Source organism: Lontra canadensis, unplaced genomic scaffold, assembly GCF_010015895.1.
Source record: "Lontra canadensis isolate GAN:19392208 unplaced genomic scaffold, GSC_riverotter_1.0 scaffold103, whole genome shotgun sequence".
NCBI classification, from domain to species: Eukaryota; Metazoa; Chordata; class Mammalia; order Carnivora; family Mustelidae; genus Lontra; species Lontra canadensis.
The window spans coordinates 6322417-6347452 of record NW_022631097.1 but is presented as its reverse complement, the minus strand read 5'-3'; the positions used below and the strand labels follow the sequence as shown (position 1 = coordinate 6347452).

The window sequence follows — 25036 nt, the reverse complement described above, 5'->3', positions numbered from 1 at the left end:
ATAATAAGCTCTGACATTATCTTTCGAGCAATTTTCTATACTGCCAAAGGCAACAGAGACAACATACGTTTTAACAGGAGGAAAACAAGGAGTTAATAAAATGTATTTTCCCCTCAACTAAGAATTGCCTTCTCTTTTGTCAATATTACACGACATTCATCTACTGACAAAGGAAAAAATGAACACTTCAGTTGCCTGCTTAAGAAACTAAATTGGGAGCATTACCAGTCATAGACTTAATTAAGTTATTTCTAGGGGAAAATATTTAAAGCAAAGAGGCTATTTACAGTTCATTGCCAACTGCTAAATTTTGGGGGAACAGGCCTGAACAAAATAGTCCCTATTTGTCCCTTGCCTTTTTCCCCACCACCCACCCTGCACCAAACCCCCATTGTTCTATCAAAAACTCACAGGTTAATGATATCTAAATAGCAACTGCTACATTTATGCTACAGATCATCACTACGAAGAACTCTTCAGCATCACATTTACTTGCTGCTTTCTTTCCCCCAAATAAAATCCAAATTTGGTAATAAATCAATTACAAACTGGTGGGGGAAAGGATCACAGCTTCCCTTCCAGACTGATGGATGTCACTCTAGAGGCGTGAGGAAATCTCCTAGAAGGTTACCATAATAAATCGAACCCCCCCCCGAAAATCATTTAAACTGACGTTTTACTACAAATTTTTTTTAAAAATCTATAACCGAAACCCTTGAAAAGTATACAGCCCATGGAGTAGAAGCTTCTTTTCCCTATTCGCCACCAAAGTAGAACACAGAAGCAGCAGCACGCAGGATTTCGTGAGGGTTTGGATCCATCGTACACCACTTCCTCCCCAAACCTGGCTAGCAGGGCCAGATGCTGGTGTCGAGGAAGTGGGAGACCGGCACGCCGGCGCCCCGCTCTCCCTCCGGGCTACCTGCCTCGGCCTGCGGGAGCGCCGCCCAGCGCGGACACCCGCAAAGACACAAACACTCACCCATCTTTCCTCTTGGCTTTGTAGACGTGACCATAAGTGCCTCGGCCAACTTTGCAGCCCTCGTATTCAAACAGGTCCTCGACCCGCTCCCGCTCGCTGCTCAGCTTCACTTTAAAGTCATAGTCCATTGTCACAGCCTCCGGGGCCGGGGAGCTGGGTCGGGGGGCCGGGGGACAGGGGTGGGGACCGGGGAAGCACCGGCAGCCGCAGCCCCCGGGAACCCGCCCGCTCTACACCCGGCGGCCGCAGAACCAGCCCGACTGATGCGGCAAGAGCAGGAGGAGGCCCCGCGAGAGCGCCGGGGACATCCAGCGGGACGGCGGGGCAGAGGCCGGCCGAGAGCGTGGGGGGACGGGGAGGTTCCCCCGGGCGAAGGAGAGCAGAGGGACGAGGGCTGGGGGTGGGGAGCGGCGTCTCTGCCCTTGTCCCCGCGGGCTCCCGGGGCGCCGGCTCTCCTGCTCGCTCTTGCCGCGCGTTCTGCTCCCGCGGCGGGGAGCGGCGGGGCGGCCGCGGCCGGCTCTCCTTCTCTTACACTCGCACTCACGCCTCACCCTCTCACACACACGCTCACACTCACTCACTCACTCTCTCTCCCATACACTCAAACAGAAAGGCAGCGCCGCACAACAGCCGGTACCTCCTCAGAGAGAGGAGGGAGGGAGGGGACTCGCGGAACACGGCCACGGCTGTCGCAAAAACGTCGCGAAGGCTCGGGTTGCCTCCGGGCCTCCCTGCAGCTTGGTCCTCGGCTCCGGTCGGGTCTCGCCGGGGCCCGCACCTCGAGGACCCGGTGCAAGAAGCAGGGTAGCCACTGCCCAAAGCTGCCGCCAGACACACCACGTGGACTGTCCCGACGCCGGCCAGGGCCCTAGACTACAATGCCCAGAATGCACAGGCCACCGCCGTTGCCGCCCCTTCCATGACTCCACCCCACACAGTGGTAATACGGGAGCGTTGCATGCTGGGATCAGTAGTCCAAGGGGAGCTGAGTTTCAATAGCTTGGAGGAAAAATAATTTTTATTTTATTGCAATATCGCTAGAGTGTGATTTGGGTCATAAAATTAAACAGAGAAATTTACGTGCGAGGGAGGCTAGTTTGCATTAGAACCACATTTTGTTCCCCTGCCGAACTCCAGATGTGAAAGGGAATCATCATTATCAAAAAGTCTGTATGTTTGTAAACACCTCGCGGAATATTATTTGGTGTATTCTTGTCGTTCACACTCTGATAAGGACTGCACAATGATACTAACATATTGACACATATTACAAACATGAGTGAAAGTGAGGCTCTGGATTTCTGCTCAGGTCATGATCTCAGGGTCATGAGATCAAGCCCCAGGTTGAGCTCTGCATTGGGTGTGGAGCCTGCTTAAGATTCTCTCTCTCTTTGCGTGACGCCTGGGTGGCTCAGTTGGTTAAGCGGCTGCTTTCGGATCTGGTCCTGATACCAGCGTCCTGAGATCGAGTCCCACATGAGGCTCTTTGTTCGGCGGCAGCCTGCTTCACTGTATGCCTATTTGCTTTTTCTCTCTTTCTCTCTTTGACAAATAAAGAAATAAATCTTAAAAAAAAAAAAATTCCTTCTCCCTTTCCCCACTCTTTAAAAAATTATATCGTTTTAAGATGTACAATGTGATGTGTGTTTATATGTCTGTATACACACACACACACACACACACACACATATATATATATATATATATATATGCAGACATAAATAGTATTATCATAGTCAAGCTAATTAACAGCATTATTTCTATGAGTAATCCTGGGGCAGGAAAGGAAGCCAGCCTTGGACTAGGGCAGAGAAAGGCCTGCTTCCTTCTCTGAAGCTAGGGTGGAGATGAGGAGCTGAACTCCAGGTTGGGATAATATGGTGGTTTGAGGTAAGCAAAACACAGCATCGGGATGGAGAGCTAAGGAAGAGATAGACATTAGGACTTTTGAGGGAGGTTGGCCAATGTCTTAGGAGAAGTAACATCTAATATCCAATTTTAGGTTTTTCTTTTCTGTGTGGTAATGCCCTCCTGTCATCTCCAGGTTATCAGCCTGGTCTTATCTGTGTCCATGCTTGGAAGAAAAGAGAGGGCAAAAGCCCGAGATTCAATTATGAAATATAAAAAGTGGCCTGCAGAGCCAAAGCCATGAGCTAGGAAAGGCTAGGCACATGTTATGTTTCCAGAAACTTGAGGAATGGAATCTTTTTAGAATGGGCTTCTTATAGATCACAGAATGAGGGTTCATACTTAACTGTTACTTCAATGAATTGAACATATCAGGAACATGGAGCTGTCATTTCAATTTGATTTTCAATTTCAGGTTATACTGATATCACATGTCTCTTTACATGGTCACTGGAGGTCATGATGGTGCAGAGTCTCCGACCCTCATTGGTTCATGTTCCAAACAATGTGCAAATAATGCTCACGCTTTTCATAAATGTGGTTTTTATTTACATTCTAAATTTAACATCTCCAGTCTTAACATGCCTCCCAAACACCAGCCCCACATTTCAGCTACCTCCTGTTCAGCCTAAGGGAATATTCTGCTGCCATTTCAAACTTAAAATTTCTGAAAATGATCATACTGTGCCTCAAGCCTCGCAAATCCAGTGAATAGCAATGCCAAGAGACAGACATTCTGTCGTTTTACTCTCAGTCCTAGGAGTTCATTAGCTGCACATTGTTCTTCAGGCTCTTGCCAAATATGCCTTTGTCTGGCCTGTCCTCAAAGGCTGGATGCTTCCTCATACCATCTCTGACCTTTGCAGTCCTACCCATCCTCAAAGGTACAGCTCAAATGCCTAACTTAGTCATGAAGCTTTTCCTGGTTCTTACAACTGAATATAATCCCCCTCCTTTTTTTTTTTTTTTTTTTTTACACCCAGGGCTCCTACTCCAGCCCTAGCGCCATTATACTTTATTTGTAACTCATGTAGAAACATCACAGCTACTTTGTATTTTAGTCATTTCTTTTATGTACTTTAAAAAAATGTCCTTTAATGAACACCTTAATGACTGAGTCTCTGACTTACTCATCTCTGTATCTCTTAAAGTGCCCAGAACTTGGTTGCATAATTATATTTGATTAGCATGTGTTGAATTGGATTGATTTCTATAAAGGCTGAAATAGACTTTAATGGGGGGTGGGGAACAGTCATTTTAAAATATTTAACAGTTTACCTCTGTTTTGCCTCTGAATGTGTATTTTTTGCAGTGTGCTCAAAAAGAATTTGATGCTGTGTATAACATGATGTACTGAAGTGGGTACAAGCCCAAGTGGGTCTTCTCAGAGTTGATCACCTCTCATCTCTACCACTTTTGTTTTCTCGATTGATATTAGAGTGTGCTTTAAGCAGAAAGTTTCTAACCTTCCATTCTGCAGGTGGAATGTTCAGCATCTTCATCATCAAAAAGCACATATTAAACATCTACATTTGAGTAGCATTGTACACAAGAAAGAACAAGTTAGGTCAATCAACACTCTACCCTTTTAAATTTTTACAAAGAAAATACTAATGCAAAATTGCTCAATTGACTCCATATGCATCCAGAATATAATTTAATTTAAAACTTAGAAACGACCAAAACCGAAAAGCATTTCCAAAAATAACTTTCTTTCTCTCCTTCATCATGTGAATGTGATTTGTTCTTATAGACTCATTTTCACATGACTGGAAAGATGACCACTAACAGTCGCCGAATTTGTCATCAGGCGCCTATCATTAGAGAAGAACTGACTCTGTTTCTCAACTCCGGTTCTAAAAATCACAGGAAGGACTCCAGCCCAGCTAGGTTGGGGGCCCATTCCTGGACCCACCAAGTGCACCCACGGGGCAGGGTCATATAAAAATATGAAAGCTCCTTCATTCAGAGGGATGAGGAAGATGGGGTGGGGAGCTCACAGGAGAAGGGAGAAGGCTCTAGGTACGGTGAAGGTTCTGAAACAAAGCAATGTGATGGAAAGTGAGCCCGAAGGAGATTACTTCAGATTGCCTGGATGGTCAAGGATTCGCGAGGTAATACTTAAGTGAGACCTAAATGATGAGGAGAAAAACCTGCTAAGGTGGGAGATCAGGGTAATCCACCTGAATGGATGGTGTACAGCGAGTGCAAAGGCTTTAAGCTGGGGGCATCTGGGTGGCTCAGAGGGTTGAGCCTCTGCCTTCGGCCCAGGTCTTGATCTCAGGGTCCTGGGATCAAGTTCCACATCAGGCTCTCTGCTCAGCGGGAAGCCTGCTTTCCCCTCCTCCTCTCTCTACCTACTTGTGAGCTCTCTCTCTGTGTCAAATAAATAAATAAAATCCTTTTTTTTTTTAAAGGCTTTAAGCTGGGAAAGGAGTCTTCTTTTTTTAAGATTTTATTTATTTGAGGAGAGTGAGCAAGAGAGAGAGCATAAGCAGGGTGGAGGGACAAGGGGGAGAGAGAGAAGCAGACTCCCTGCTGAGCAGGGAGCCTGATGCAGGGCTTGATCCCAGGACCCCAGGATCATGACCTGAGCCAAAGGCAGGTGCTCAACCAACTGAGTCATCCAGGCACCCTGGGAAAGGAGTCTCGTGTGATAGGAGTGTCACGAGTGAGGGGGGAGGTTGTATGAGAGAAATACAAAGAGGTAGGCAGGGACCAGATTATACAGGGCCTTTTAGACCATAATAAGGGGCTTGGATTTTATTTTTAGGGCAATAGGAAGTCATTGGAAGGTTGTACACAAGGGAGCCACCAGATGTGATCTATACTTTGAAAAGCATATCCCAGCTGCTATGTTAACAATGGATTGCAGGAGACAAGATTGAAAGAGAGACTGACAGACAGATGGACAAGTAGGTATGGCACTTGATGCTCAGTTGGTTGTGAGGAGAAGGAAGGAATCAAGAGGACTCCTGAAGATGCTGCCACTTATTGAGATGGGAACGACTTTACAAGGAATAAATTTAGGTCGAAGCAAGATACAAGACCAGCCCAGATTCAAAGAGGGGCAAGCATACTCCCCTTCTTGGTTATAGGAAGGGTACAATACCGTCGGTTTTTTCGGTTTCTTTCATGGGTACGTATAAATCTGTGGACTTGGTAGAAGTTGAACAAGTTCCTTTGCAAATGGCTTTGGTTTTCTCTATAAGCTACAAGAAAAGTTTACCCCTGTGAGTGAGGAGACAGGAGTGGAAGGAGAAATCGGTGAGATCTTTTCATGTCTGAAAAGACTACATGTTTAAAACATGCTTTGGGTAGAATGAAAGAGAGAGCTGGCAGGATAGCATCGTGGGACTTCCAGTCAAAGTCTCGGGTCCATTTGCAGGTGCAGCCATGCATTTTTATCAATATCCATCTGCCCTGTCGTAAGACTTTCATCACCAGCACTCAGCAGCCCAGGTGGAGGCCTGGCAAAGACAGATATTAGATTCATCCAGGGTTAGAGCCTTGCCAGCTGGGTTTAATGAAAAGAAGATGAGGCGACAGAGGTTAGAATTATTGGCGATAGAGTAGTTAAAATGACAGACCATGACATTTAAGCTGGGGAAATGAGGAAAATGAGAACAGGATCCCTTTTATAGCATAACGGTAGCTTGAAATTTTTTCACTTAACTTTTTTGTAGGATAATTTAAAAAATAATTACCCTCATTCCTGGCTTCTTTCATATCTATGTATGGTAAGAAGACCCCATCAAATACATACTAAGTAAAACAGACAGATGAAGAAATAATATAAATAACAGGTTAAAAATGATTTCTTCTAAATTGGAAGGGGAGGTGAACCATGAAAGACTATGAACTCTGAAAAACAATCTGAGGGTTTTGAAGGAGTGGGGGGTGGGAGGTTGGGGGAACCAGGTGGTGGGTATTAGAGAGGGCATGGATTGCATGGAGCACTGGGTGTGGTGCAAAAACAATGAATACTGTTACGCTGAAAAGAAATAAAAATTTTTTTTTAAATGATTTCTTCTTTTCTTAGCTAACAGATTCCCATTACAGAGACCGATAAGGGCATCCCAAACTGAAAACGTTGCATATTTGTCAATGAAATTCTGCTCTTGGGTTCTCTAAGAATTAAGGAAAATTTACCTCTTTAAATTACAAACAATATTATAATCTTGTCCTTTTTTCTTCTATTGGATGTCTTTTTTCTTGGAGTAAGCATGGTACTTTCTGTTTTTCAGTGCAAAGTATATTTTGCTACACAACAGTGTAGCAAGTGATCTATAGGAACACAGTTTAGTTTTGTGTTCAGTATTTCAAGGCTTCAAATATTATTCTTGCTCCTCATTCCAATATATTTCACCCTATAGCTAGCTGCACTGTTATTCAAGTCCACTCACCAGAAAAGCCAAGTTTTTTCTGGCTGGTTCCTGTACAAACATGGCTCTCCTGTGAACCACATAGCTCCCTTTTCACACATAAACATGGTTAGGTCACCTCTGCAACCACCTGATACTTGATACCCGAGGCTATTTGTTTCCATGCAACTTCATGCTCAGAACTTCTGGAACTTTTTCTCCTTTAGTAGCCCTTCCCCCTACCAGCCAAGGTCAAGTTCCATCAAATATTGTCCTTGCTCCAAAACTCTACATCCTGTTTAAATTTTAAAACAGTTGTTTTATTTACATCATTCTTGGGCTCAAAAATCTTCAAGGACCCTGTGTGACCTTTCACTGCAGACAGCATGAAGTTCAAACTCCTTCATCTAATGTTCCAAGCTCTGTATTTACTTTCTCTGACTTAGGAAAAATGCGTTAAGGCAGCTTGCAATAGAAACGTTAGCGTGAGATTAAAGTAATTAGCTCCGCATAGCCAAAATTTCCACAATCTGAGCTCGTCTGTATCTCTAGTGTAACTCCTAGCCAGTTTCTCATAAGCTGTTTCCTGGTCAATTTAAAACAGTGGTCCTCAGCCTTGGGTGTCTTGGAAATACCTGGGCAAATCACCCCTGCAATTCACATGTAATTGATCTGGGTTACAGCTGGGCAGTGGGACTTTTAAAGCTCCCTGGTGATTGTAATGAACATTCAAGGCTGAGAACCACCACATTAGAAAAGTTTATTGATTCTCCCTAAAACATTCATCATTCCACTCCTTTCTTCATCAACACCCCCAACTTTTTTTTTTTTACTTGTCTACACCCTACCCACTCTTTGAGATTCAACTCGGGTTCTACTAGCATCTTTCCTTGTCACCCAAAGCTGATATACTCATAGCCAGTACCTTGTTTACACTTACCTGGCATTTGGCACATACTTCTTATACCTTTGTGTATTTATCTTGTGTCTTCAGAAGAATTCTAATGGGTAGAGGGACACGATTTTTTTTAAATTCCCAGAACATGACACAATGCCTTTTATACTATATACCATTGTGTGTCTGATGGGAGGTAGTGGTGATGATAACGATGATGATGTTGTAGCAGATGCCGAGTCAAGCAGATGACCATATCCTTTCTGAGCACTGACCTGGGGCTACATGTGGGGCTACTCTTAGGCTATTGGAACCCACCTTACTTTTCATCTGCAAAACTAAAGTACCTGCGAATTAAGCCACCCCCACCTTAACTTAATAACTGTAGGTACAAGTATGACTACTCCAGCTCTCATTGCCTCTGACTGGGACAATGCAGGGGTGACCTACATTATCTCCTGTGTCTATGAATTTAGGTCAAAGTTGGCATAGCATTCCTTACTTAAGCTCCTTTCATTTCCAGTTCCATTCCCCTATACCTTTGCTGGTTTTTCCCAGGAAACACTTCCGAAATAAAGTATTTTTACACGCATCCTTGTCTAAGGTTTTGCCTTGAGATAGCCCACCATAAACAGACAATAATATGATAATGATGTAACAGCTATTATTTCTTGAATATTTTCTATGTGCAAGGCATGAAGTCATTTAATCCTCAGAATTAAGTAGGTCCTGCGGTCATCCTCATTTTACAGTTTAGAACATGGAGGCATATACAGATTAAGTAATTGGCCCAAGGTCGTAGATGTCCTTACAGGGCAAGGACAGTAGGGGAGTCAAATCAAATTTTAAAAAATTTAATTTCAACCAATTTACCAGTTAAGCTTTGTAGTGAGAAACTGAACCACCATGTATACTTCTCTTTTTAATGAAATGAGTTCTGAGTTTTGATAAACAATTTACACATTTTCAAATATAATCTATTTTTAGGTTAGAAACTTCATTTCTGGGGTGCCTGGGTGACTCAGTCAATTAAGCCTCTGCCTTTGGCTCAGGTCATGATCCCAGGGTCCTGGGATCAAGCCCCACATCAGGCTCCCTGCTCAGCAAGGAGTCTGCTTCTCTCTCTCCTCCTACTCCTCCACCTTGCTCATGATGTCTCTCTTGCTCACTCTCTCTCAAATAAATAAATAAAATCTTAAAAAGAAACCTCATTTCTAAGTGACTGTCAGAATATCCCCTTCTTCTCCCCACTTCTCTCCCTGCAGTATTTTTATAGTAGGCACAACTGATCACAGGAAGTAAAACCCATATTTGGACAATTAATAATTTAGATCCACTACAGATTAAATGTGAATTTTGGGAATAGGCTGGAATTATGTGCATGCTTTCTCTAGAATATGCATTCTGAATCATAAACAATGCTTATTGAAATGAATTTCCAGCACTTCCAGATTTAAGTTCTTGTCTCCTATTCTCCTCATTCCCAGTCCTGTTCACTGTAGTTCTTTCCAGATATAATGTCCTTCATATTTTAAAGATTTACTTATTTTAAAGAGGGAGGGAGGTGCAGAGGGACTGAGAGAATTTTGAGCAGACTCCCTGCTGAGCTCAGAGCCTGCCTTAGGGCTTGATCTCACAACCCTTAGATCCTGACCTGCACCAAAATCAAGTCCGATTCTCAACCGACTGAACCACCCAGGGGCTCCCTTGATATTTTAAAAAAGACAGTTCTCAACAGGGCATGTGTAGACTATTTCTTACACAGGAGTCATTCCCCCTCCCATCCACCCTCTGCTCCATCCCACCCCATTATTCCTGTGACAATATTTACTGAGCTCCTATTGTATGCTGTGCCCTTCTGGATGCTATGAAAACAGCCGGTATGTTGTCTGGAACATGGAGGGTATTCCTAAATGTTTAATTTCCTTTCCCACTGACCTTATCTCCTTATGAACTTGTCCATCCCTGTTCTCTTGCCTCTTCCAGCAACACAAATATGCTTTAATCTTCCACTGATTTACCAGAGCTATCTTTTTATAAGTCTGAGTAGAATTTGGTAACTTTACCTCTTCTGGGGATATTTGTGATCACAGGAATGGAAAGTTTGCTTAGGTCAACTTTATTTATAAATGTGATTTAATACTGTTAAACATCAGTTTGCATCATAAGTAGGGAAGAAATTGCACTTACTGCTCTTCGTTTTTCAATCATTCATTCATCTATTCAATATTATTGTATGGCTTCCACAGATACTGAGGCAGACCCTGGAAATATCAAGAGGAATAGGACCAGAAGCCTGCTCCATGCACATCATAGTCTAGTTCAGTCTCCTGAACTAGACTATGATGTGCACACTGAATTGCACACTAGACTTGTGGATTTCCCATGTTATATCCCAATTTTCCCAGGTAATATCCCAATTAAGGCATATTAAGATCCTCAGAGAGTGGAGTACCACAGGTGTTTTGGAAAATTCTTTTCTTTTCTCTTCCTCAAACAAGTTGGAAGACAATTAATTATGTGATAAGTGAATGACACTGGTTACTATGGGTTCCTATAAGATCATAGAGAAGAAAAACGTAACCAAGGTCAAAGAGTCAGCGAATCTTCTGAGGGAGATGTCAGAGCTCATGAGTGCTAAAAGAGTTAGCTTGGCAGATAGAGACAGGATTGATTTTTCCCAAATAAAGAATCGAGCTAGGCTAGGCATTAGCCCATCATTGCTCAACTTTGCTCCCTTTCCTGTCTGTCTTCCCTCGCTAATGAAAGGTTTTCCTGAAGAACACTCCATCAATAAATCACTGACCCTGCTCTGTTTCTGGGGAATCCAACCTAAGATAGTTGCTAGCTGGAGGAATCCCGGCAAGCAAGGATGACCTTTTGGAGCTGTGTCACCTGCTGCGGGAATGGCCAGGGGAAAATTCACAAAACTCGGTGGAGTTTGGACAGTCCTGGTGCATGAAACAGTGCAGTGGCTGCATGAAACAGTGCAGTGGCTGAGGTTTTGCCCTGTGGGAAGCTGGTGTGTTTTGCAGGTGGAAGCAAATGGCCTGGCTGTTTGTCTGGCATTCGAGAGGTATGGAGGAAGCAGTTATTATAAGGGCGGTGGAATTGGATGGCTATTGCTGGGCACCACTCATGTACCGAGGAAAGAAAATGGCAGGCTCAAGACACTTAATCATGAATTAAAAGTGAACTGTGAAAGTCAGAGGGCATTCCTGACAGCAGATCTGTCTAGGTCCAACTTGCAGGAGCAGCAGAACTGTGGAGAAGGCTCAATACTCAGTCAAGGCAGATCTGCTCAGAGAGGGAGGGAATGGGACCCTGAGATATGCAGATGGCATTGCTGGGTAGACACAGTGTGAACCCCCACCCTCCCCTGAATTAATGGGCCTGCCGAAGTGGTTCTCGCCCCTTGCTAGGAAGGTTCTGTCTCCTACCTTCCTTCCCTTGCTGAGCAGGAATCTCAGATGAAGGCAAAGATTTTTCAGCGCCCACTTCTGGATACCAGACCAAAAACTTGGGGACTCATTTCACCGTGATTCAATTAGGGACATGCTTGTTGTGCTATAAGCAGAGAGGGGTTATAAGCTAAAGAGTAATTGGACCTAAATAATTTTTCATCCGGAACACCAGGGAGAAAACATCTGGGAGGGGCCCATGATTGTGCTGGAGCAAGGCAGGTAGGCCAAAAAGCTGGAGAAAAAAGAATTTGTCAGTATCGGGGCATTTCCCCCATGAAACAGGATTTAATTCCCTGTAAAGCCCCTCGAGAATATTTCTGTTATGCTGCTGAATGGCTCTTGGAAGCTTGGAAGAAACCGTGGCTTACATTAAATGCAGTAGAAATGCCAGAATTGCCATGACAGGCTGTGGAGGAAGAGAGCAAAAGGCTCAGAGAAGGGGTGCCTGGGTGGCTCAGTGGGTTAAAGCCTTTGTCTTCAGCTCAGGGTCCTGGGACCAAGACCCGCATCGCATCGAGCTCTCTGCTCAGCAGGGAGCCTGCTTCCTCCTCTCTCTGCCTGCCTGCCTGTCTGCCTACTTGTGATCTCTTTGTCTCTCTGTGTCAAAAAAATAAATAAAATATTTTTTAAAAAGGGCTCAGAGAAGTGGACGTGTGTCTTGGTCAGCTTGGCGGCTATAGCAAAATGCCATAGTTTGGGTGTTTTATAAACAACAGATACTTATTTCTTACAGTTCTGGAGGCTGGAAGTCTGAGATCAGATCCTTCTAGTGAGGATCTTCTTGTGGGTTGCAGAATGCTGTATCTTACACATGGCAGAAAGATGGTGAACTAGCTCTCTAGCCTTTTCTTGTTAGGGTACTAATCCCATTCATAAGGGCTCCACCCTTGTGACCTAATCATCTTCCAAAGGTCCCACCTGCTAATACTCCCACAAGGGGGTTTTGATTTCAACATATGAATTTTGGAGGAACACAAATAGTCCATAGCATCATGATAGAACGGATCTACTGTAGAAGATCAGAAAGCCCACCAGCTGATTATTTTTCTCAATCGTTTCCAGGGAAAACTAAGGCAATAAGAAATTCCCAAGTAAAAGGGCTACCAGCATCACTGAGAGACCATTCCCTGTAGGCTGAGGCTGATAATAAGAGATGGCGTTACAGAACTGGGCTTCCTGGTAGCAAAGGGGATCAAAGAATTCCAGAACAGCAGAGGCAGGTGACAGCACTTAGCCATCAGAAGCACTTAAACGTTAGATCCTTTTAATGCCTGTAATGGGGGGCCAAGTCAGAACGTCAGTCGAAGGGCCTGACCTTTGAAGATTCATGGAGAGGACTCCACAGAGTGCTTGTAGGAGCATGAGAGATGGGCAGTCGGGAAGAAAAGTACTAAAAATATGTAAATAGCAATGACCCCTAATTAATAATAGGCTAGCAGAAGGTCGAGATCAGGCTCCGCAATGGAAAGTCATGATCTCGTGCAGTTTCCAGACTGGAGTCATTTCTTAGATGGAGAGCCAACCAGAGGAAAGGGAAGTTGCATTCTTACAAGGAGGGACCAACAGGGAGTCAGGTAATAACTGGAGTTCTGGCTGCGGGTCTGCCTAAAGCGGGTCCACTGATTCCATGGCCTCAGTTATTTCCCTGGTTCCCAGATGTACGATCAGAATTAGAATGCTCAGGTGTTGGGCAGAAACCTCACATTGGTTTCTTGAGCTACTATGGTAGGAAACCAAGAAGTAGTACCTAAAACCACCCCTCTTCCACCAAGATAGTAAGTAAAAAACTGTACTGCAGGCCAGGGGCGATGACAAAGATGAGTACCATCCAGGAAGCCTTGAAAAATGAGGATATGTTGCTCCTTGTCATAGTGCTATTTAATTTGTGTAATCTGACCTTGGCAAAAAGTTGATGGGTCATGACATAGGACAGTGGAGTACCACAAACTTAAACAAGTGTTGGCCCCACTGTTGCTGCTTTTTAAAAATATATAACTTGGGGCGCCTGGGTGGCTCAGTGGGTTAAAGACTCTGCCTTCTGCTCAGGTAATGATCCTGGGGTCCTGAGATCGAGCCCCACATCAGGCTCCCTGCTCAGCGGGGAGCCTGCTTCCCCCTCTCTCTCTGCCTGCTTCTCTGCCTACTTGTGATTTCTGTCAAATAAATAAATAAAATCTTAAAAAAAATATATAACTTTACTAGAGTCTATTAATACAGCCTTGGTACATGCATTCCATTATTAATCTGTAGATATGTTCTCTTCTGAACTCATCAGGAAGAAGGATCCGAGGCAGCTGGCATCCATGCAGCATGAACACAGTAGACCCTTGCCCCAGGGCAATGTTAATTATCCTGCTCTCTGGCATAATAGAGTTCAAAGGGACCCGGACAACCTGGACATCCAGAAGAACATTATGTTGATCTGCTACATTGATGAAACATTGATATGTTAATTACAATTTAGAAGCAAGAAATGGCAAGTACTCTGCATGCCTTGGTAATCCATACTTGCCACAGAAGGTGGGAGATAAAGCCTACTAAGGGTCAGGGGCCTGCCCTGTCAGTCAAGGTTTTAGGGATCCAGTGGTCTGGGCATGCTAGAACATTTCTAAAGTATAAGGAAAGTTATTGGACTGTGCGTTCTTGCTGCTGGGAGGACAGCATAGTGCTCAGAGGTCTCTTTGGGTTTGGGAGGCAGCATATTCATTGCACTTGGAAATATATATATTATATTATATTATATTATATTATATTATATTATATTATATTGGTGACTTAAAAGGTGGCTATCTTTTAGTAAGGTCCAGGCAATAAAGGGTTCTACAGTAGGTACATTCCATGGCCCAAGCAGCCATCCCACTGGGGCCATTTGAGTCAGCAGACCCTGTGGGGCTAGAGGTGTCTGTTGCAGAGGAAAATGCCGTTTGGTGCTCCTGGCAAGCCCCAATAAGCAAATCACAGCATAAGCCTCGGGATTCTGGAGCAAGGCCATGGCATCTGCAGCATGGAACTATTCAGCATTTGAAAAGCAGCCCCTGTCATGCTGCTGGGCTCTGGCAGAAACTAAGCATCTAACATGGGACACCAAGTGCCCATGAGACGCCAAGTGATCCTAAGTTGGGTTCTGCCAGACTTACTGGGTCAGAGGGTGGTCAGATGGTTGTAGCAGCAATGTGCTATAAAGCCATTTCATACATCAGGGGTTAGGCTCAAGCAAGTCCAGAGAGCACAAGTGAGCTGCGTAACAGGTGGCTGGGACACCCGCCCCTCGCCCCCGTCACCAACCACAGTTGTACCAAGGCTTCTCCCTCAAGCCATAGCTGTGGCCTCAGGGTGGGTGGCGGGGAGCCAGGTGGGGGCGGGTGTCTGTGACCAGCTGACACAGAAGGAAAAACCTAAGCTTGGTTCATGGATGGGTCACCTTTGCATGGCAACAAGCTGAAAATATCTGCTCCTGTGATTAAGCCCTGATCGGAGGTGGTTCTGAAAGAGAGTGAAGGGGAGTCTTCCCAGTTGGCGGAGTATTTAGTCATCAACTTCATTTGGAGACAGAAGGGGCCAGGGGCAGTGTGTATTCTATAGTGACAAATGTTAGCTCAGCTTACTGGTCAGGAGTTGGAAGAAGAAGAATGCGGGAAGGTTGGAGAAGAGACAGGTGGCTGGATCTATGGGAGGGACAGGACATGAAGACATTTTATGGCACCTAATGCCCACTAGAGAGTGTCCACTGCTGAAGAGGCCACTAACCAACCAAGCAGGTAGGATGACTAGGCTGGCAGGTGTCAGTCAGCCTGTGTCATTGGCCACCCAAGTTCTCCCACAGCAGGCTAATGGAGGGAACAGCCATAGTGGCAGAGATGGAGGGATGCACGGACACAATAACTTGTACTCTCTCTCCAATTCAGCATAACTACTGCTACTACTAAATATTTGACTATCAACAGCGGAGACCAATGTTGTGCTTTCAAGGAGATCAGTGGCTGGGTGGCAAGTTGACACATCAGGCCCTCCTGATGCAGAGTACTATGTCATCATGACTGGATTTGACCTGTATTCCAAGAATGGGTCTGCTTTTTCTGCCCACAGCACCTCAGCCAGCACCACTATCCGAGGACTCTGACACAGGCTCTCCCATAATACAGCTTCAGATCGAAGTCTGATATTCTGACATGGGATCTCACATAATGCTGCCTCCACCCTAGGGGCTCACTTTACAGCAAGAGGGTGTAGTGGCAGGCACTTGACCCAAGGCTCCACTGGTCATAACACACACCATACACACTGAGGGAGCTGTTGGATGGATGGAGCACACCTACAGCTGGTGAGGACACAGCTGAGGCTCCAGGTTCAAAATGAGCCCATGAGGCTGGTACCTTACCTTTACTTCCTAAAGCAATGGCCATAATATGTGTTGGTGTCCCTAGTAGGCAGAATTTATGGGGCCAGAGATCCATGGATAGAAGTAGGAGTGGCCTGCTTGCCATCACTCCCAGGGATCCATTTGGAGACTTTGTGTTTCCCTTCTACAACCTTGGGCCCTGTCAGCCTGGAGATCAGACGTGGGAGGCTTCCTCCGGCAAGAATCCCTCTAAACTTAAAGCCACGGTTGCTCCTGGATCACTTGGGGCTCCTAATGCCTGAAGACTGACAAATCACCAGCAGTTGGGGCCACTGCTACATAACGGAGATGGAGAGGAATGTGCTTGGCACTCAGGAAGTCCACTGGGGGCATTTCTTGGTATTCCCAAGCCTGGTTTTAACTATAAACAGATAAGTATAGCAAAACTGCAGCCTGATAAGAACATGATAACCAGGGTATGAAACCCCTTAGGGAGAAGTACCTGGGTTAATCCATCAGTCAAACCACCTATGCTAACAGAAGTGATAGCCCAAGTGGAGGGGATTTGGAAGGGGTGGTGGAGGAGGGAGATAATGGCTCAGTTTTGGCTGTGAGATCAACTGCAGCAGTAGGGACCATGGTTTTTCCCATTACCCTCCTCTTGTAAAATTTCCCAGAAATTGTTACTAATAAGAATTCTGAAAAAATTGTGCTTGGATGGAGTAACTTAATGTGAAAAGTAAGTGATCTATGCATTACAAAGAGCAGACTAGAGTGAATTCTGTGTGTGCTTTGTCCAATTCCACTTTATAAGCTATTTCATCTATATTTCAGCTGCTCTGAATGTTGGATAACAATTCAGGATGCCACCTTCCCTAGAGAATTGTCCTTCTGTCCCTGCAAACCTTATCCAATGGCATGGAGACACAAAAAAATTGGTCTTCTTGCTGATGAATTTTGTGGGATCAGCTAAAGTTCCTTCTTATTTCTTTGTCTTCCTGGCCAATCCTGTTTTCTTCACTTGCCTTCTCTGGAGAACACTTCACTTATAAATCACTTGAACAAGAATCCTTGTCTCAGGCTCTGTTTCTAGAGAACCTGACCCAAGACACAAACTCTGGCCTAACTGGGTAGGTGAAATTGATGAGACTAGTCTTGGATACTTTGGATTTCCTCACTCAACCTCCATTCTTTCCTTCTTCTAGTGTGCCATCTTGTACAAAGGCTGGCATATTAAAAGTGACCTTACCCAGACTTTTCTGCAACTATAGTTCTAATGCAAATTAGATTCTGCCAGTTAAAACATATTCACCAAGATGTGGGAAATGGAGCCAAAGCAGAGGCCATATTTCTATCCACTTGGGGATGTTTCTCTGATGGTAAGCAAGGTTATAGAGAAGGGAGGATTTTCTGCAGTGCGATTCAGCACCCAATCCCCAGCTTTGATGGTGTTAAGAGACAACTAATGGATGTGGCGGCAGATGTTTTTGGATGTTGGCTTCTAGATCACTCTATGGCAGCAGCTGAGGCAGTAGCTTCTTGACTCAGGACTTCCACAGGCAACCCAAGAGGGGGTAGCTCTCCTCTTCCGTCCGTTCTGTAAGAGATGTTCCTTCCATAAGTACTTCAAGTGTTGGATTTGATGCCTTCAATGAATCCTTAAATAATAATATTTAAATTAATTGTAAAAATTCATACAATGAACCTGAACTTCTCTTCGTTGTTCCCATACTGTCTACAAACTCAGTAAGATTTCAACCGATATGGATGTCTAAAGCAACTATTCATTTTGCATTTTACATTTTAATTAAGGTTGCCATTGTAAGATGCCAAATCATTTGAAGAAGATAAGAACATCAAATATACAGAGGATCATTTTAATGTCATGGTTTAAATTCTCTTAACACCTTTTTATTCTTTTTTTTTTTAAGATTTTATTTATTTATTTGTGTGAGAGAGAAAGAGATGGAGCAAGAGAGCACAAGCAGGGGAAGCAGCAGGCAGAGGGAGAAGCAGACTCCCTGCTGGGAAAGGAACCCGATTGGACTCAATCCCAGGACTCTGGGATCAAGATCTGAGCCAAAGGCAGAAGCTTAACTGACTGAGCCACCTGGGCATCCCTACACCTTTTTATTCTTAATTGTTAAAAGTCCTGGAGCTAAAAAATGTATACACACTAAAAAGGCCAAATGTCATTCCAGTTAACTCAGACTCATTAGAACAGAGATTTGGGCAGGTTATGAAACCTGGAATACAGATGTCCAGAATGATTTGTTTCTCACAATTACCATCTCTCCTGCTCCTTTTTAGTCACTTTGTCTTGGGCTATAAAAACTGAAGCAGAGTGTTGGATTCCAGTTACATACATTATTCATTCACTCACAAAAATCTGCAGCTTCCCACCAGCTAAAATCACTTGACTGGATTTTACATTTTTTGACTCTTAGGATATATACATGTCTTTCACTTTAATATTTAAAGGTATTTGCACTTGATGGACTAGTATGCTCTTTAAAAAATCTCGTGTAGATATTTCAAATGATTTCTGCTTGAAATTTAGATAGCTCACCTGTGGCTTTCTCTGATTTGTACTCACAATTTCTGAGGTCATTGTACTAACATGCATTAATCCTGTTTGCAGAAAGTTTGCATTTTTCTCTGCTCCTCCATGCGGTAAGCTGAGGACAAACTGTCAGGAGCTGTGCTAAATTTTGGGACTATAAAAATGAATAAAACTATTTGTTCAAATTTACAGATTTTAGAGTCTTAGATGGAGGAGATATATAAATTAACAGAAAATCATTGCGAGCACTTGCTCAGTGGCTGTCTTTTTTCCATTGAAAAGGAGGGCAAGGACCTTGTTTGTTTTATCCTCTGATGTTATCACTAGCACTTAGTACATATGGCACCCCATATTTGTCAAGTAAATGAATATATGCTAGAGTTATACAGAGGATGCTCTGGGAGACCCCAAAGGGACATCTGCATAGTTTTATGTGTGAATGTTGGGCTGGAGGGTGGAGTGAGGGTGTCACTTCAGAGATGTCAGAAAAAGTTCCTTGAAGATGAGGAATGAGCTGGGTCTTGGGAGATAAAGGAAACTAGGTAGAAGTGGGGTTGGGGATTGCTTAGGAGTTCCCATATGATTGTTGAGGGACTTAAAGTAGTTCAAGAAAAGATCAGTCTATAGGGCCTTCGTCCCTCCTCCGGAGCCACCCCGCCAGCTAGACGACTCCAGCACGGAGTGCTGCAGCACGGGCAGGAGAGATATCCCAAAGGGCCATTTTAGCAGCTATAACGATATGATTTTTTTTTTTAACTTGTCTATCTACCTCTACTTAAGTCCATGCTTAAGACTACCTCTTCTACCCAAGCTGTCGCTTAATGGTGGCGATAGACTAGCTCTTCAAAAATTAAGGCAGGAATGAATGAATGAGTTAATGAACGAACGAATGAAGAATAAGTGTGAGCACTGTGCAGTGATGAAGTCTTCTGGATGGTAGGGCTGTAAGGAAAGGAGCCTACACCAGATTGGGCTGAGCCCCACTCAAGGGCTTAATTCATGTGGTTAAGCGTCACATCTCAACAATAAAACTAGAGACATGAAAGCGGCGAGTTTCCAAGGGCATTCCTAGAGGAAAAGTGAAGAAACACAAACGAAAGCACTTTAGAATGATTGGGATTTGTAGTTTCCAGGTGCCCGTGAGCAATAAAGGGAAGAGCCTGGTTGATTAGTTAACGTGGTACCCAGGCAGCAAAGAGACAGGGACAGACTGCTGTTCGGTGGCACTCGTAGCCAGTCTCGGCAAACAGGCCACAACAAAGAGCAGAGCAGGTGCTACTGCTTCCCAAGGGTGGAGAGCAGGCTGTGTCCCCGGAACTATGCAGCTGCAGGAGCGCTGAGGGGCCCGGTACCTGGCGCTCCTCGTGGAGGCCCTGGGACTACCACCCTGGCCGCGAGCACTGACGGGGCGGAACGCGGAACGCTAGCACCCTAGGATCCCTCCGGACTCAATTTTCAAACGCACCCGCGAGCGTCCAGCCGGCGGTGCGGCGTCTCCCCTCGTCCGAGGAGGCACCTGGCAGTGAGGAAAGGAGGGCCGGGGCCTTCGTCCCTCCTCCGGAGCCGCCCAGCCAGCTGGACGACTCCAGCACGGAGTGCTGCAGCACGGGCTTCCGGCTTCTCCCTTCAGTCAACGGTTAGAGGGCGCAGCGGCCTCCGGAGGCTAGCCCCTCTCGCCCGTGGGTCATAGCCTTCCAGGACCCCAGAGGCGCGCCACCCGCCACAGACTTTCCTTCCGGGAATAAGAGGACGGCCCAGCTCCGGACGAGGTGAGCTGGGGGGAAGGCTCCCGGCTCGGCCACTACTTCCGGGAGACGCTGAGGAAAGCCAGCCCTCCTTGGCCCCCATCTCTTTTCCGATTGGTTAACTGCTCTCTTAATGCGCCCCCCTAACTGGTGATTGGCTCAGATGCGCCGTCTGTCACCTGCCTCCCTGTGGGAATCCAGGTCGCTAAGGGAAGCGTTACTTGAGGCTCGGTTGGGAAGAGGTTGGTTGGGCCCTTGAGCCTAGTTTGTTTATTGTGGTGCGAACCGTACCCCGGCGCGAGCTTCGGTCGCAACGGCCAGGGAAGGAACCAGTAGCGGGACGGAGGGCGGGGGTGGCAAGAAAGTGAAGGTTCAGAAGTAAACTGGAGAGACCTAACCCTGGTAACATCTGAATGGGAGGGAGCAGGGTAGGAAGGAAGGCCTCTGAGAGGGGGAGTTGTAATCCCAGGAGCTGTGACAGTGTAGGAGGGAAGGCCTAGTTTCTGTTGTGTGAGAAAAGGGCCTTGCGGGAGGTTTTAATGACCTAATTGTGTGGGGATCTAATTTTCTAGGGGAGTGTCTAACCAAATCCACTGAAGATTTTGCTTTGACTTTGCAGCAGAGCTTTGACTTTGCTAGCCATTCCTGTCCTTCAAAGAGACAATTTATTGAATAATTCCATTCTCTCTTATTGCTTCAGATGGGCAGCGGTCAAAAAAAGCACAAACAATTGAAGGATGGATGCCATTGCCTATATTAAAAGCATGTTGAAAGGAAAATAAGGTACTCACTTTGTTTAATTGTGGTTAATTGTATAAGAAAATTACCTTTGAGAAGAAGCTCTTAAAGTTTTGAATAATAGTAGGGTAGCTTGATTTTATAATAGCTTTCAATTTTTTTGATTGTTTAGTACAAAAAAAATCGTATGACTGCTGTACCTGCCAAATGTGCTCCTTGCTAATGATGATGGCCTAGTCCTGTTTATTCTGAAAATGGAAAGAAATCTTGAATTTTTAATAGTGTTAATTGGTGTGTGATTGGGTAGTGCTACTAGATCTTTCCTTTAAAAAACTATGTAATGATCTCTGTAATAAAATCCTTGAATGTGTAACCTAATGTTAGGTGTAAGTGAAATTGGATAGTTGCTTACTCATACGTAGTTTAGACTTGCAGACTAATTTATTTTGTATTTAAAGTAGTTTGCTTAAACACTGAGTCAGAGTTGCAACAATTCCTTCGCTGGTCACCTAGCTATTTGATTCCCCAGCCGCCATTAAGTCATGTGCTGTATTACAGATACCCTTTATTAACATCCAGAAGTTGTCAAGGAATAGTTTATTTCATCCACAGATCACCCAAATTAGCTCTTAAAGATAGACCTGGGCCCTACCTTGGAAAACTCTGATTTAGGATTAGAGATGAGATCTGGGCATCTATACTTTCAAAATTCTCCTCAAGTGGAACTAGAGGGTATTATGTGCTAAGCAAAATAAGTCAGTCAGCGAGAGAGACAATTATATGATCTCACTCGTATATGGAATCTAAGAAACAAAACAGGATCATAGGGGAAGAGGGGAAAAGATAAAACAAGACAAAATCAGAGAAGGAGACAAACCATTAAGAGACCCTTAATCAAGGGAAACAAACTGAGGGTTGCTGAACGGGGGTGGGTGGGGGAGTGGGGTAACTGGGTGATGGACATTAAGGAGGACACAGGATATAATGAGCACTGGGTGTTATATAACACTGATGAATCACTGAACTCTACCTCTGAAAATAATAGTACATTATATGTTAATTAATTGAATTTAAATAAAAAAATTTTTCTCAGGTAAGTTGGTGCCTTCCCAAGTGAGAACTGTTGACTCCCTAAATACATGTGTTTTAAGAAATTCTGAAATATTTATGAAACAAATTTTCTCCATTGATTTCTGTACAGTTTAAAAATAAGCCTCTAAGAAATGATGTTGAAATAATCCAAAAATAAGGTTTGCCTAGGCAAGGCCAGGAAGTTTCACTGGTACTCTGAAACCTCAGGGACTAACTATTCCAGGCCTGGGGATGAGATTTGCTATGGGGAGACACAGAGTACTCTGCTGTACATTCACCGTCCTCAAAGCCATGCACTGAGTACTGTTTCCTGTTAGGTTTAAGAAGAGATTAACCCCAAGTCTATTCAGTAGGTATAGTAGGCTAAATTATTTTTACCTCAACAAAGTACAATGGAGGGTAATATTACAAATACGGGTTTTATTTTGGGAAGAATACCTTTGCTGGAAATAAATGTAAACCACAGCCTCCCAGTAGCTCTTTGTTTATTAAATAAAGAATATAATTTAAAATTATGCTTAAAGTGCATAATTCAGCTTAAAATTTATATGCTAACATGAAGTACCCAGATATTTGAAACATCAGGGAGGGCTTTTAGATCAACTTCACCAGAGAGTGCAAGAGGTTAAAAAAAAAAAAAAAAGGGATATAATTACTTTGGTATTCAGGAGTTAGAAATGAGTGGTGAAACCAGATCTAGTCTGAGGTAAACAATGGCTTTGAGCAAAGAAGTAGGTCCAGTTGTAGTCTGTCTCCTAAGAAGCTCTTTTTCATTTTATATGTGAGTTATTCAGTGCGAAATTTGGCATATGAAATATATGACTGGAGAATGAAATTTAAAAATGAAAATAAAGAGATAATAAGTTAAAAACATGAAGCCATGTGTAGTCCATGACTAACAGCTTGAATCTAATATATATTGTTTGAACAGAAAGCCAGGAATCTCAGTATGAATACCTCTAGATCTAGATCGCATGATGGTAGTGAAGAAACCTCATCTCAGGACCATAATCATCGTGAAAATGAGAGAAGATGGCAGCAAGAGCGTCTCCACAGAGAAGAAGCCTATTATCAGTTTATTAATGAACTCAGTGATGAAGATTATAGGCTAATGAGAGACCACAATCTTTTAGGCACCCCTGGTAAGAGATGGGTGAAAGAGGAGACACCTTTTCTATCATTATAAGAGGAGTTTTAAAATAAGGAGGGCTTTTTTCTCCTGCTTCCCTCTCCCAAAATATAATGCACTATTTTTAAATTTAAGAACCTTTTAATATAACAAAATAGAAAATCACTGTCTTATTTCTGCATTTGATAATTAGGTATGAATCTTGGACATGGAGCACTGTTACACAAATGCCAAGCTAACAAATAGCTTAATGTACATAATAGTGTCAAAAATTTACATATATGGTCCTGTTTCTCCTTTAAGTAATATTTGTACAAATAAAATATTACTTAGAACCCAATTCTAACTCTTTTGAGGTATTATAATTTATTTATTTAGCTGAATTAATAATATTCCAAAAGTCCAATGTGCTTTGTGAATTTTATACAAATTCTTTTCACTGATTAAAATGAACTAATTAAAACTTGAATGTACGGTATATATTTGTATATTGCATATTTGCACATCATATATTGATAACCCATATAGTGAGCTACTGAGCTAAAATTCAAATACAGTTTCAAAGTTCGCTAGAAATCCAGCCTTTTAAATTTCTTTTTATCTCAGACAAAAATCTGTTACTCAGAGCTTATAGATTCTTTAGTGTATCAACTGAGAGGACCTTTTAAATTATTCAAATTAAATCTTATATTTTCATTTTAATAAAACATAAAAGACACAACCACAATGATATATACTTGTGTCAATTAAATATTTTTAACTGTCTTTAGTTTAACAGAACATGAAAATAATAGAATGTCTTCTACAGATTGCTGAAGATTAGTGTTAACCTTTCCTGAGTTCTCATAAAACAGTAGTTAAAATAATTACTTTCAGTGAGCAATTTTTTATTCTTTTAGGAGAAATAACGTCAGAAGAACTACAACAGAGGTTAGATGGAGTCAAGGAACAACTGGCATCTCAGCCTGACTTGAGAAATGGGACAAATACCAGAGGTATTGTGGACTCCTTTCCATTGGGAGCAGGTTTGATTGGAGCAAATGCGAATTTGTACTTACTGGATCTTGTATGATATGTTTGTTTTTAATGTTTTCCAGTTTTAATGTGATATTCAGATAGCCTTTACCCATTATATTCAAAGCAGCGTAGTTAGGCAGTATAGGACAGGGGTTGAATACAAAAACCTTTTTATACACAGATTGCCTTTAGGGAGCTCATAGTATACAATTAAGTTAATTACCAGCATAGTTCTTTTTAATCTTAGAATGTACACACTACTTTTTTTAAAGTAATGGAACTAAACTTCACTTCTAAAAATTTGTACCGAGCGATACAAAAAGACTGAGTGAGGAGACCTGCTTTATTGTTTTTACTGTTTTTGAGTTTGTTTGGTCATTTTATTGAAAAAACACTAAGTCATAGTATAAGAAGTTTTTAAGAAAATTCAAACTAAAGAGAAGTATACAGAATTAAAAGTAAAGCCAACTTAATATAGCTCTTACCAGTTCTATTTCCTTCCCCAGAGGTATTTATTATTGGTATAATTTCACCTTTTTTTTTTTTTTTTGGTAGTTTCACATACTATATTAAGATTATTGTATTAGGGCAAAGACTATTAAAAACTCAAAAATGTAATGATTCAATAAGATAGAAATTTATCTTTCATGTTAACTGTTCAGGGAAGATAGGGAAACTTTACTCCGTAATCCTCCTGGAAGCCAGCCAGTCAGCAGAGTAGTTCTACAACTGTGCCATGGAGTGCAGGAGCTACTGGCCACATGTGACCATTTAAATGTAAATTAAGTAAAAATTAAATA

The 25036-nt window shown here is 43.2% G+C and overlaps 2 protein-coding genes across 7 annotated transcripts in view; one reads left to right on the top strand and one right to left on the bottom strand.

The window, feature by feature from the left end:
* Positions 1 to 1668, bottom strand: part of CDK8 (cyclin dependent kinase 8) — a 118430-nt gene extending 116762 nt beyond the window's left edge. The window contains exon 1 of one of the 2 annotated variants that reach the window (XM_032838289.1): positions 983 to 1668. In XM_032838289.1, the coding sequence (XP_032694180.1) occupies positions 983 to 1110 (128 nt within the window). In that variant the 5' untranslated portion in view covers positions 1111 to 1668. The remainder of the gene's footprint in view (positions 1 to 982) is intronic. The other variant, XM_032838288.1, reaches the window with a different exon arrangement.
* Positions 1669 to 20403: 18735 nt separating this feature from the next.
* RNF6 (ring finger protein 6) overlaps positions 20404 to 25036 on the top strand; it is a 91416-nt gene continuing 86783 nt past the window's right edge. For 3 of the 5 annotated variants that reach the window (XR_004380363.1, XR_004380362.1, XM_032838287.1), the window contains exons 1-4: positions 20417 to 20502; positions 20961 to 21043; positions 23022 to 23232; positions 24119 to 24214. Coding sequence is in view for 3 of the 5 variants with exons in the window: in XM_032838287.1 (XP_032694178.1) it covers positions 23040 to 23232; positions 24119 to 24214 (289 nt within the window). In the remaining 2 variants the exon portion in view is untranslated. Of the gene's footprint in view, positions 20503 to 20960; positions 21044 to 23021; positions 23233 to 24118; positions 24215 to 25036 lie in introns of all 5 variants that reach the window. The other 2 variants (XM_032838286.1, XM_032838285.1) reach the window with 2 other exon arrangements.